Source organism: Merops nubicus, unplaced genomic scaffold (genome assembly GCF_000691845.1).
Source record: "Merops nubicus isolate BGI_N331 unplaced genomic scaffold, ASM69184v1 scaffold16564, whole genome shotgun sequence".
Classification (NCBI taxonomy): domain Eukaryota; kingdom Metazoa; phylum Chordata; class Aves; order Coraciiformes; family Meropidae; genus Merops; species Merops nubicus.
The window spans coordinates 10,858-24,537 of record NW_008605058.1 but is presented as its reverse complement, the minus strand read 5'-3'; the positions used below and the strand labels follow the sequence as shown (position 1 = coordinate 24,537).

The 13,680-nt window shown below is 35.3% G+C and overlaps 2 protein-coding genes across 2 annotated transcripts in view; one reads left to right on the top strand and one right to left on the bottom strand.

The window, feature by feature from the left end:
- LOC103771908 (chromosome unknown open reading frame, human C1orf146) overlaps positions 1 to 3,848 on the top strand; it is a 7,448-nt gene extending 3,600 nt beyond the window's left edge. Inside the window, exons 4-5 of the mRNA XM_008939228.1 lie at positions 2,355 to 2,433; positions 3,729 to 3,848. Of these exons, the coding sequence (XP_008937476.1) occupies positions 2,355 to 2,433; positions 3,729 to 3,848 (199 nt within the window). The remainder of the gene's footprint in view (positions 1 to 2,354; positions 2,434 to 3,728) is intronic.
- Positions 3,849 to 4,744: 896 nt separating this feature from the next.
- The window catches only part of GLMN (glomulin, FKBP associated protein), a gene marked incomplete at its 5' end in the record, with an annotated part of 18,144 nt that continues 9,208 nt past the window's right edge, over positions 4,745 to 13,680 (bottom strand). Inside the window, 8 exon segments of the mRNA XM_008939226.1 lie at positions 4,745 to 4,870; positions 5,013 to 5,095; positions 6,502 to 6,625; positions 9,393 to 9,456; positions 11,010 to 11,116; positions 12,682 to 12,766; positions 13,055 to 13,128; positions 13,216 to 13,257. Of these exon segments, the coding sequence (XP_008937474.1) occupies positions 4,745 to 4,870; positions 5,013 to 5,095; positions 6,502 to 6,625; positions 9,393 to 9,456; positions 11,010 to 11,116; positions 12,682 to 12,766; positions 13,055 to 13,128; positions 13,216 to 13,257 (705 nt within the window).

Genomic DNA, 13,680 nt, shown 5'->3' with positions numbered 1-13,680 from the left:
AAGAGTGTCTATTATATAGAACTAGAACAACTGAAATAATCAATGTTATTTTATGCTAGAAGTATAAAACTGCCTTTTTTAAAACTTCATCTGATTTCTAATGAAGCCTGAAAACTTGCATGTTTCAGTACATGCCTGCTGACAACACTTTGATATCAGAGTGTGCTCCATACTTGTAGTCAAAACTGTTTTCTGGTAGGTACAGTGGTCCTAATTGCAGTTGATTTTCACTCTTGACATCTAAGAAGTGGCTACTCTAATGGAGTCTTTGATCTTTACCTCCTTGGAACTGGCACCAGTTTCATTAAATCCTGGGCACACTGCCAAATGCTGATGAGTAGCAGAGCATATGGGATGAAATGTAAGAAATCTATTACCCATTTGTGAAAATTCCATAGATTTTCGTGAAAGGTCTTAAAAGCTCTGTCACCATTCAGCAAGAACATGTTATTCAGCTGATGGCAGTGCTAATTCTCGTTCTGCTTTCTGGTTATGGACAACAGATTTTGTGCACATGTTGATAACAATCAAATGTGATGTTTTGAAGCTCTATTCCATTTGCCAAGTCAGTAATTTTAATAAAATAAAAATAATAGCTTTATTATTGCAGGCCATACCAAATTGACATTGACAAGGCATAATTATGTCTTAGATGCATGTGCTTTTTTATTACGTGGCAGCTTGGTGTTCTGCTATTGCATGTAAACCACTGACTGAGCTTTTGCATTGGTGAAGTTGAAACTTGAGCCATATTCTCTCCAACTACAAGTCACCTGTCATATTTCTTAAAAAACAAACTTCCCTGTTATTTTCAGGTCTTCCTGTATTACTGTTTCTTTCTGCATATCTGTGGTTTTGTTAAAATTGGGGAAGGACTTTTTTATTATTAATATTAACAAGAAAATTATAGAGTTGTTGTTCAACAACATGAACACTCTGCATAGGTTTGTGTGTATCACAGGGGAAGCAGAAGAAAAGCAAACTTTTATCGTCACAGCTCAAATGAGAATTCTACTCATGTCCTCAGTAAATCTGTATGTTCATTTTTAAACACCTTGGAGCAAAGAGCAGCCATGTGTTCTAATGGCCTCTATTCTGCCCTTTGATCAAATAAGTAAAATACAAACTAAATTTAGACCTGCTGTATTTGGAAGCAAAATTATTGACAGAGGTTTTTGTGGATCCAGGTAAGTACATGTAACTATTCCTTTGTTGCACTTCATTCATTCATTCATGCTTTGTGTAGCCCATGGCTAGTATTAGCAAAGTTGCATCTATTTATTTCCCTAATCCCTAAACGTAAATCAAACCACAGCTTCTGATTCAGATTTTAGCAAAATTCAAGAGTAACCCGAGTACTGACTCTTAGGGAAGGACACTGCCTCTAACATTTGGTTTTGCTCATTAGAAGAATGGGCAGCCAGGTTCAGATGAGGCATGGAACCAGCATGGGGCTTAATGTGAATGAGTCCAAGTCATCAGACAGACAGAGGGAAGAGCAGGTGGTAGTCACAAGGGGAGATCACAGGGGACTACCCAATTGAGCAGCTGCACACTTTGATTGTGTTCAGTTGTTGATTGTTTAACATTCCTCATTCTTTATTAAGTCCCTATCACGTTTTAGCTCTACAACAGAAACCAGCAGCAATGCTAACTTTGTTGTTATTTTTACAAGACACTTAAGTACAAGTCTTAAGGAGAGGTTCTGTGCTTGCCTAAGCTTTGATCTCTCTCTGTTGTGACTGCACTGTATGACAACTGATGCTAGTATTAAATCTTCAGAACAAATATAAACAAAATCATTTATAGAAAAATCAATTTTAGATTACTTGAATGAACAAGTCTTCATAGCAGAATTATCCCATTATCTCAATTGCATCTGAACTACAGATCGCTATATTTAGTACACTACAAAGATTTAGTTCAAATTCTCAACTATTTTTAGCACAGTGTTTTTAGCTTTCCTGTGTTCTTCCAAAGCCACAAAAAAAACCAAACATTTTTTTACTGGCAGTGAGAATGGACAGTCTTCAACAATATAGCAGAGGAAGGTTTAGTTTTCTCTGTATGCATGCTTAAGAAGTGTTGATTGTCAAAGAGCCCTTGAAAAAGAAATGAGCCTTTCCAAATCCCACCTAACCAAGTGGTACAGAAACAGGACAGATGGCTATACAAACAGCATGAACTTTCCCATTGCCTGCAAAGACAAAAGCAATTATCTTCTGCATACTTGTGGTGGAGGCACAGTAAGAAGTTGTTTACATCATGGAGAATGCTTTTTTGAGTTTTAGCACGTAACAAATTAAGTGTCCATTCTAAAAGTAACATGAACTTTAATTTATTTTGATGTACAGATTCCTGGGCAGTAATTTACGTGTAATACCAGTTCATAATACTGCTGAAACTGTCAAGTTAATGCTTACTATAGCGAAGGTAAGTCTGGTTGCATACACTCAGAAATATTAGGGTTTTAGAAGTATGTTAGCCAGGAAAAGCCAAGAACTATAAAATATTAATTTTTCCTTAATGGAAATTTTTGGATCACATCACCTACAAACCATTGATAATATTACAATATAATGTACTACATTGAGGTAGGACTGATTCTCGGATGCTTTAGTTGAGTCTTTAAACTGTTGTTAAATGTAACTTTAAAAGCTTTTAATAGCATTTATCAGAACAAATTACATATTTAAGAATTCAGCTCTTATTAACAACTGTTAATTTAGGATATCTTTACTTCGTTTACTAGTGCGGAACCAGCATGAGATCCAAATATGTAATGACTTAGAGTAAAAATGCCAGTCTGAAAACTCTAGTTACTTTAATGATACAAGTACTAGAATATTAGTTCTACTGCTTAATGAGTGTATTTTATCTCTCTATCTGCAACATACCCTGTATGCATACAGGTAGACAGTACTAGCAACAGCATCCCATGTACCAAAAATCAAAAAAGCAGGCTGAATGACATCTTAGGAATCAAATATGAATTTACATTTTATCCTTTCCTGAAGCAGACATCTCAAAATAATAAGCATTAACCTGTTCAGAATATTCATAAGCTATATCTCACTTCTTAGATGGCAAAAGTTGCTAAATACTTATTTACAATGTCGAACATTGTACTTAAATCTTTTTATGGTATCTACTGATGACTGACCCCATTGCTTAATACAGCATTAACCTAAAGGCTTTTAAGATTACTAGTGATCCTATAAACTTGAACTTGCCTTTCTTCTTGTTCAGAATGTTTACACCAACTTCAGCTGGAGAGCCCTGTAAGTGATTATAGTACATACTCTATATCTACTGGTTGCCACTACATTGATTCTTACTGGTGCAGCACAAAGCCAGTTTAGTGAGCTCGTCTTTTGCCAAAGAATCCCTATCGGGCCTAAAAAATGAACTTTTTTGCCCCAAGTTAACAGACCTGGCCAAAGGAGCAATACCATCCAACTAACCCTGAGCCACCATACCTAAGCGCTGGTGAAATACCATGCAGAAAACCCGATGCCACGCTGAGAGAACGGTCAGCGTTCTAGCGCTGGTCTCGCACCCGAAGGGACGCACAGATCACACCTCTCCACATCATTCCTCCACACCTCCTTCAGAAAACATCATTCAGATTTCTCTGCTGAATAATTTTACGTTTGTACGAATTGAAAAATAAGATGTTAAATCCTCTGCCTAAGAGTTACTGTGTACTGCTCTTATTTTTCTTTAAGGTAACTTCCAAGCCACAAGCAGATGATGCTCGTTACAAAATGACAATGACAAAAGCCCAAATCATAGAAAATAGTCCAGTTTGGAAGATGCTTCAGGAGTACCACTTGCAGTCTAACTGATTTAGTATTTGCTGGTTTTATTAATAGAGTGTCTACATTTTAAACAAAAGAGAGAATGTTCTTAAAAATACAGTTACATTTCAAAAAACTATATACAACTTACACATTTGGAATGAAAATTTATATTAAATAACTATATGGTGAAAAATTGCATACATCATACCAAATGTGCATTCTAAGAAAAAAAAACAAACAATGGCTTAACTGCACCACAGGCAAGTCATCCTTATTTTTAATTTGATTATGAACTTATGAGCTCATCTGTTGATAATAATTTCCCCAAATATTTAATACATCTTACGGAACATTTTTATCATTAAAGATACGGATGATTATACAGTCTGACAGTGTGTTTTTAAACACAAGTGTTACTAATTTTTAACATCTTATTTGGCTCAAAGGTGATGTGCTTTTCTTTAAATCTGGTTTCCTTTACCATAGTGTGTTTCTACTATCATCTATCTGTATCTTAGAGTCCTGTTTGTAAATCTAGAAGTTTGTTTGTTGACATTAAAAGTTGCTAAAAAAATACCTTGTACTTAAACAGTGCTTTTTAATTAATGGTTCTCCAAGCGCTTTATAAAAATCTTTGCAACCCACAACACCAGTCAGCAACATTTATCTAATAAGTTTTGAAAATTAATGGAAAAATAAATGTACAACATTACCTCCTTGTAATAGTATAAGAACAAAACAAATCCCCTTGTTTTTATTTTCTAAACTTGTGAATTGCATACAACAAAAGCAAAAGAAAATAAATAGTAACAGCAACAAGACCTATGAAGAGCATGATCTGCAATACTTATAGTGGCCACTCTAAATTGCTCTTCTTTAAAGGCTGGTAGCCTCCTTTTTAACTGAATTCTCATAGTCCAAAGGATCTTTTAAGCAGGATGTTAACTCAAATACTTCATCTAGGTACTTTCATCCATTACAGCTTTTATTTTCACTTCAATGAGTTCCTCTACTCGAGCTAGAACACTTTCTATTAAATCAAATGTGAAGAGAGCAGAGTGTAAAGCCTGAAATGACAAAAAGAGATTAATGTCATTTTTATTGGAAGATTTTTTGTTTTGTTTTTACCCACTGTACATGTACGTTAGTCTCCAGACTGAGAAGAAAGTTCAATACTTCTGAATAGCTACGCAGGAAATGCAAACTCACCTGAAGCTGCATTTCAGTAGTCATGGCAGGCATCTTTTCCCCACTAACAGTCACAGAACACACCGTGTTAGAACTGTGTGCCTCTGTAGAAGAAAGCAACCCCCCAGAGATTAGGCTGCTGTTTCACATATCTTTTAGAATGAAAGCAATACTTAATATATTAGCATTTATACACTGTAGTTGTTAAAAAACCATAAACCTAGGGATTGACACAACATAGGACAGGTGTTGAACATTAAGAAGAAGACAGTTTGAGCTGGACGCTTTCTATACTTTCTGTAACATAAGACTACATTATGAAACAGGCAGTATGTGTGACAAAAGTTTATAGAACTAAAATGTTCCTTAAAAGGACAAAAAATCTGGTCATTTTTTGATACATTTTCAGTATTTCCACATCCAGAGAGATAGTAGGAAGTTATCTAACTTGACTTAATGAATCCAGACATGAAATACTTATTTTATTAGGAAAAGGCTGCAGGCTTTTCTCTTTCAAGCAGATTACTTGCAGCAGGCAAAACTACAAAGACAAGTCTGAAAACTAAGGGGAAAACCACATTCAGACCACATATTTGAAATCCATTATAATGCTTACAAAGGCTATACGTTGGGGAAAAAAGGCTAAACCATTTAATGTTATGAGTTAGATGTTCTCTCCTGGACTCAAGTATCTTTATGCTTTGTCAAAGGTTAGAGAAATGTAAGAGGAACTTAAAGAAAAAGCTTCATGTTTTGTTTTAAGGGATTCCCTTTACAAAGATATCCACAGGTTGCCTTGAGAAAAATTCTGCTTCTCTGCCTCATACTTACAGTTTACAATAACAGAAGAGGATAAGACTAAGGGCAAAAAGCTGCAGTGCCATTTTTGGTAGCAGAAGCAAGTTCCTTGGTCTGTCATATTTACACAAGAGACCAGAAAGGAACAGGCGATCTGACATACATAGAAATCGCCTAAAGCAGCTACACCTCGTGCCCTGTGGAATATGGCTGCTTAACCCAGAGCAGAATCTGATTCTTTGTGTCAGATTAAAAAAAAAAAAAAAAACAAACAAAAAACCACCACCACAAACCAATAAACGTAATCCTTCAGGCTTTAGGACACCACCTAGTTGCTGTGTAAATTATTTCTTCTCTTGTTAACCTCCCCACACCTGCTATGAAACCTAGCAGCTATACATTCAGAGAAACTAGACCCACCTGTCTAACCTTAAAATCAAACTAGAAATGAAGAACAAGCTTTGAAGGCCTTCATTTCTATCAGGTTTCCATAAGGCTTACAAATGCAAGAGAGAAACAAGTTCAGATTTTTCTGACCAATTACAAAAAATATTCATATCAAGCACAGCAACTAACAAATTATTTGAAATTTGGTATAGCAACAACAGCTAAATATAACATGATCTATACAGCATGCACCAGTTCTTTGTTTTCCAAAAGGCTTCCAAAGTTTCTAAATACAAACAAAGCCAAGAAAAAAAAAAGAACTAACCTCTTCTGTTTTCTTTCTTATTCTTTATTTCTGCTTCATAATGCGCTTTTGACATACTGAGTCCTACATGCAGTGGTTTTAAAAAATTTTGCTCAATCTTGGCAAGCGTGGTCCATACACCAGTCTAATCAAACAGAACACAGAATATTGGTTTTAATGAAGCATGGTAACGCTAAATTTTCAAGCAAAGTTTTTGGACTAGTCTTGATAACATATATTGCTGTGCTGGCAGGAAAAAAATTTAGAAATAACAGACTGATGCATGAAGAGAATGATGATGGATATTTAATCTCCCTCCCCCGCCCCCTCCCCACTACATTTTTTGTTGAAAATTGGAGAATGAAGCAAATAAAGGACAGTAGCAAACTCAGTGTCTAGGCTGATACCTTCAGTAATGGAAATACACATTTTCAATTTGTTCTTGTGAACAAAGCTGAAAGGATCTTGCTAGGTTGGAAGGGGGGCTACTAGCCACTTCCTCAGGCTAGAATCTCCACAGCAAGCAAACAGCAGTGTAGTTTTCCCTAAGATAATGCAGCAGGAAAATGGAGCAAATATTTACATTCATGTTCCTGAAGTAACACTGTATTGTGATACCAGACAAAAGCTCTGCTAAATGTCATGCTCCCCAGATACATAAAGGCCTCGCTGATATTGTATTCTGTTTAAAAAGCATTGCAGGAATATTATGGGATATGCTACTACCCCACCCTTAGGCACAGCATCTGGTGACCAGAACTTCTCCCCAGTGTGGCTGGGTGAAAGGAGGAGTTTGCAATAATGGCACTCAGGAAGCAAGAGATACAAAGATGCTCAAAAGCAAGGCTGTTCCAGGTTACACAGCACAAGAGGAAAACTCCGCTGCCTTGTGGTTACAAAACTGCTGTATAAGGAAACAAATACAAAGCAGTCTTTGTGTCTTTAGATAGAAGAGCCATTTATATGACTCCTTTCTTCAGGCAGTATCCTCAAAGGACAGAGTAAGGACAATAAAAACAAGAATTCTCAGTGTCAAATACTACTGTTAAATACTGTTGATTACAGTGGAAAATTCGCCAAATTTTAATGCTAAATTGACATAAAAATAACAGGTCAAATTAGAAAACTGTTAATTACTTCAACCAGAACAGGGCTAAAAATTAAGAAATAACTTTCCAGAAAAATACTGATTTTTAAACTCGATTAATGGAAGTGCTTGTTACACAGCAATGAAAACATCTGAACTCACATGAAAGGAGGCATTTTCTTTCTGCCCCACTTGCACTATATGAAGGGAGACAAGGAGGTGGTCAAGAACTGGTAAGGATTAAATTTAAGGGAAAACTTCAGAAGTGGTGATGCTATTTTCTCCTCAAACTGTAGAGACATTCTTTATGCCTGGTACTAGAAAACACTGTTGGAGCAACTGTGTGCTACTATGTATATTTTTTTTTAATAACAATAAACCAGAAATTTTCTCTTTTCTTATAAAGCTATGAGTTTACACCAAACTGAGTTGGTCATAATGAGCACTTAACTAGTAATCATTCCTTAAATCTGAGAAACAGATGCAGTCTGTAAGTACTAACAAATTACATAAATAGTAAATAAGAATTTCACCTGATGTAAGTTAAGGAACTGGGGGAGAAAAACACACCACCTTAGGGTGCTTCCCTGCTGCTTAGACTATTCATCTGACCATGATATTGCTTATTCAAGTCATGAAAGACTTTACTGTAATTTAAAACTGAAAAGCAATTGTTCTTTGAACTGTCACTAACTTAAATATTTTAATGAAAAAATCAAAACATTTAGTACTAAGGAGATAGGTAATACTTGTTCGCTACATGATATATTGGATTAAAAAGCTCCTGACCTGCATAAATTGGAGGAATGGTGGAACATAAGGATTTGAAAGAGTCAACAGAAATTGCATTTACTACTAGAACAAGTAGGCAGCTGGTAGTGGCATGTAATCAGTAAACTAAACTAATTCTGCTGACTCTGCAATGCTGTAGCAACACAATACACAATAGGTTAAATATGTAATAGCTGTTTTAAAGGTTTTTTTTAATATACTGCAGTTTAAACATGCAGAGTATTTATGAAATATCTACAGTCAAACATCCACACACAGGAGGCCTGAAGGTAAGGAGATAGCCCTGTAACAAAAACACAGGTCAAGTGCAGTGGTAGGCAGTTTATGCTGGCAAGTTCCCTTTGCGCATAAAACATTCCAGGCTGTTCCTGGTAAAGCAGTGCAGAAGAAATTGGATGGGTCTGGCCATTCCTTTTGTTACTTCAGCAGATGGATCTTACAGACAGGAAATTTTTTTATGGTAATATCTATCATGCACCTCCTCCATTGCTCTAAATTATATCATTTTGCACAGCTAAAAACTATTTAAATGATTAATAAATACTTTCTGAGAAAACTTAAAACTAACTACTTCTGGCATACTGCACAAAGAGTATTTTGCCTGAAGATGAATAAAATGGTTCTCTTCAACTGCAAGACTTTGTATTATTACTTTAAAGAAATCCACTCAGAGGCTTGAAGGATGCCAGCAAATAAGTAAGCAAGAGTAACCAATATTTTTTCTCTGGAGAATACTTGATAGAGATGTGATTTTATGGTGACATAACTCTACAATTATGGACATAGGGTTCATCAGGCCGAGTAAAAGGATGATCTTCTTTACAGTAACAGTTACGTACGTACGCAATCAAATTTCATCATAATAAAGCAACACATCACACATTTCCTAATGTAGTTAATAAAAGCATCACTTCTGGATTACTGACCCTAGCAAAGAACAATGCAAAACCCATGTTTTTGAATCAAGGATAACAGCGTTTACATGAATCCAGCTCTCAGCTTATGAGTCATTTTCAAATCAATTTGTACTTACCTGATTATCATTTTCACAATCCTTAATGACTAAGTATCTCAATAGATTTAGTGACGCCATAATCCTGTGAATTAAAAATGTACAATTTATCATTTAGAGCACAGATTTATATTACAGGGATAATAATTTAATTATCCATTAGCCAGACATTCTAAAAATACCCATTTGTACGAAATGCAACCACTCATCTGTTGAGCAAAGTAACTTAGTCTAGAGCATCAGTGTGCAGTAACGTCCACGTTACATGAACAGTTGCATTTTGCAAGTAAAATTAAAACTGTCAGCAGATTGGAGAAGGATGGTGATTGTGAAGTAAAGAGTTCCCTGATGAGACAAAACCCTATTACAGAATTTCTAATATACATCAGTGATGATCTAAAGTTGATTTGAAACTAGTATGACAGTGTTGTGGTTTGAGGCTTGGAATGGGGTCGTGACCTTCCAGCAACTGGGAGGACCCCAGGTGGGTGTGAAACCATTGTATTCCCTCCCCTTCCCACACACACTCTGATAAGAGGCAGGGAGTGGTTTCTTATTTCACTCCTGCCTTGGAGCTCGGAGAGGAAAGTTCTCCTTTCACTCCATGGGACCCTGGAACCATTTCTGCGGGTTTTGTATATTTTATTTTTTGTATCATTCCCCTAATCTTTGTATATATTATTTTCCTTACCTCCCTTTTTCGTTTCCTGTTCCTTGTTGAACAATATACTTCATTTTTTGTTCAAAAGTGTCTCTCTTTCTCTCTTGAGGGGGGGGGAGAGGCAAGTACATGGTTCTATTCCGTGTGGGTCCTGCCCTGAACCCCTTTTTACACAGAACCAGGACAGACAGTCATCTTTATTACTGTACTGAATTTTTACTTCCAAGTGCTTTTTCAAATACACATTTGCTTCTATTTACCATATTTTTAGTAGGAACTAGTTATTGCTTTTTCAGATAAACAGCACAATTGCATATCATACACCTGGGGTTTTAAATAGTTTCATGTCCATCTGGACACTATCACCCTACCGATTTACAAACCCAAACTTTACTCATCCTATCAGACTTGTTCTACACGTGAGATTTTTCAGAGACATTTCAGTCAATTTTATGTTACTTAATGCAAGCTTTGGCTGTTCACGTGGCTCCATATTCCCACTCATGAGATTCTGGATTCCCAGCAGCAGTCTGAAACAGCGTCAAGAAGGGTATGTGCTATAAGTTGTATCTGATAATTGTTATTCCCCTGTATCACATAAGACAACAGCCCACATTTCTTTTGTACTTTCAATTGCTTCTGCAGAAAGCTGTGAATCCTACATTCCTGAACAAATAATGCTTTACCAATTAGTTCTGTGATTCGACATCTGAGGCCTTATATTCTCAGGGAATGGAGAAGAAATTCCTTTCTTATTGTTAAAATCAATGTAATAGTACTGTGACATTCTTCTATACAGAGGTAGCTGAAAGGACAGTTGAAGTGATCATTTCCATTTCTAGTCCAAAAGAATTTAAAATCCACTGATGCCACCTCATTAATTACATGATAGTACACCTCCATTGTAGTAAGGTAGTCTGAAGTCTTTTCAAATGATTAAAGAAGGAGAAAAGCCTCTAACTGCAATTACAACCCACCTATCTGAGTTTTGCAGAAGATCTGTCTCAGCACCTTCGGGAAGCGAAAGCACTGTATCTAGAAGGGAGATCAGATGATGTCCTGTAAACCAAATGTTGTCACGTCCCTTATGAAAAAAAAAATAAAAGAAATTTAGCTGAGCGCAGAACTTAAATCTTAAAAGGTAACTTGAATACATCTTAAATAATTTAACAGTAATTTTGAGAAAACAGAAAAGGGAAAAAAAATCAAACACTGGAAGCAATATTTTCTAATTACTACATGTGACTGAAGTGCACAACCTTGTCTTTTCATAATCCTCCCTACTTTGCCTCTCCATGCTATGCTGTTCTTTTCAATTTCATCAGAAGAGAGTCTCCACCTCTTCAGGACACTTAGCAAATTGCAGTAGGCACTCTTTTTTTTTTTAATATATGGAGGTATGGAACAATTCGCTGTCTGCACTAGAGACCATTCATTTTAGAATAGTAGTGTCACAGTTTTTTTCTTTTTGAAGATGACCAGGTGTTACACGTTTTCTTTCCATATTTCTAAACCCAGAAATGGAGAGAAAGGAAAACTGAGATCAGATAAGAAGACGAGAAAGGTAACTGTCTGTTAATTCAGATCAGATGAGGGACCTGGAAAGATTAAGACTAGCTGGGCACAAAACCAAAAATTAAATAAAACGATAGCTATAAGAAATTGCTACAATTATGTCTATAGCAGAACTCTTTGCAACAAACCTAGACTTTTCAAATTTATATGATGAAATTTTAAAATTATTTGTCTTTTTGACAGCCAGGAAACTATATGGAAGAACTGTATTAAGATGATTCTGAAGGTGCATAGTCAAAAATTAATAAGGGAGTTTCAGAATATACTTTTACGTATTCAGTTTTAGTAAAGGCCTCTTTTGGAACAGCTTTCATAGTATCATGTTGTTCACCCCTGCTGATTCAATATAGGGGACAGACAATGATCTAATAAATAGTAATCCATGGTTTTCTAACACAATTATGCTAGCATAAAATATGCATAAATTTACTATATTGTCCTATTTGACAAAAGGCAGTATCCTTGAGAATCAAATTTGGTTTGAAAAAGGCCCTAAGCAGTTAATTAAGAAAAAAAAAAAAAAGAGAGGAGAAAGAGTTAATAATTTAATATATTTTTCCAGCTTCCTGATATAAATTATTATAACATACAAGATTTAAATGGCTTTCATCTAGCTCAACCCTTTCTGAAGAATTTAATTTTGTGAAGCACTCACAATATATTGCTGACTGTCACCATAAAAACCAAGAAAAAATTAATAATTCTGTCCGGACTGTAGCGTTTGAATATATTCAGGAAACAAGGAACTGAGAGGATAAAAAATACGGAGTAGCTCCTCTTTAAGAAAAAAGCATGTGTTTTCAAGCACAGAAAAGGTAATAATAGCTTCTCAGAAAAATACATTAAGATTGTGCAGTTATGATGCATAAAACTATTAACATAAAAATACATATTTAGAAAAAGCCAGATTAATATTTTTAATTATATAATATTTCCCAATCTTATACTCCTTTTCAGAGTGGATTGTTTTAATGCATCCCTCAAAGTTGAAGCTGTACATATGTTATATTTTCTCAACATAATACTGATGGGATTTTGCGATGGTAACTTGGTTTTCAGTGGTAATAGCCTCACCGTTAATGACAAGTGAATCTGATCTTTTATATTTTTAATAATGTATCCTTCCACACCAGCATGGTTGCTTGTCTTCAGTAAACACCTTCAAACAAAAAAGAAGATATTATCTCTTCAAAGGTGCGTTAGATGACATTATAGCCTTATTTACTAAGTGGGAATTTTACCACAGAAAAATCAATGACAATGTAACCTTAAATACACATAAGACAGCTTATTTTATGTATGGCAACTGAAATTATTTATCCAAAAATTAACATAGTAAAATTAATGTGGTTTACCGGATAGAAACTCTGTCAGAAAACATTTTATCTATGCAATTAAGCTGCAGTAAGATTGATATTACACAATCTACAATAATTTGGATGCATACCTAAATAATGTGTATTTTCCCTCTGCTTCAAACTTGTCTATAAACAACTGCAAAATATTTAAACTCTTCTTTCTCTAAAGAAAAACAAAAAAGATGTTATCAGATTAATTTTAATTAAATAAATTCAGCACTTAATTGATTCTGTAGGTCACATTACATACCAGATGCTCTATGGGACAAAGGGTCATAACTTTCACCAAAGCCTGCAGTTGGACAAAGAAAACAATTTCTGGTTACACACAGATTTTTACATTAAATCACACTGCCTAAAACCTATTCAAGACATTAAAAAAAAAAAAAAAAAAAGCCCACAGGCCACAAAACTATGCCTATGAGAAGATTCTCATCAGAGAAATTCATGTTAACTTCACCGGTTGAAATCCTGGGGTTGATACATGAGAATACTATTCTCATTTTGGATCCAATTAAGAATGTAGCCAAGCAGCAGATTGGCAAAGAGAAGGCAAAAAAGAGCAAGCACCATCTTTCAGCTAAGATCAGTGCCCACTTGCTTCAGTGGCCTGTACATATACACACTAAGTATATTTAAATGGCCACAGAAACTTCATGCTGTAGTGTGCAGAAAAAAACAATAAATTCTGCAAGAATTTTTCAATTTAATGACA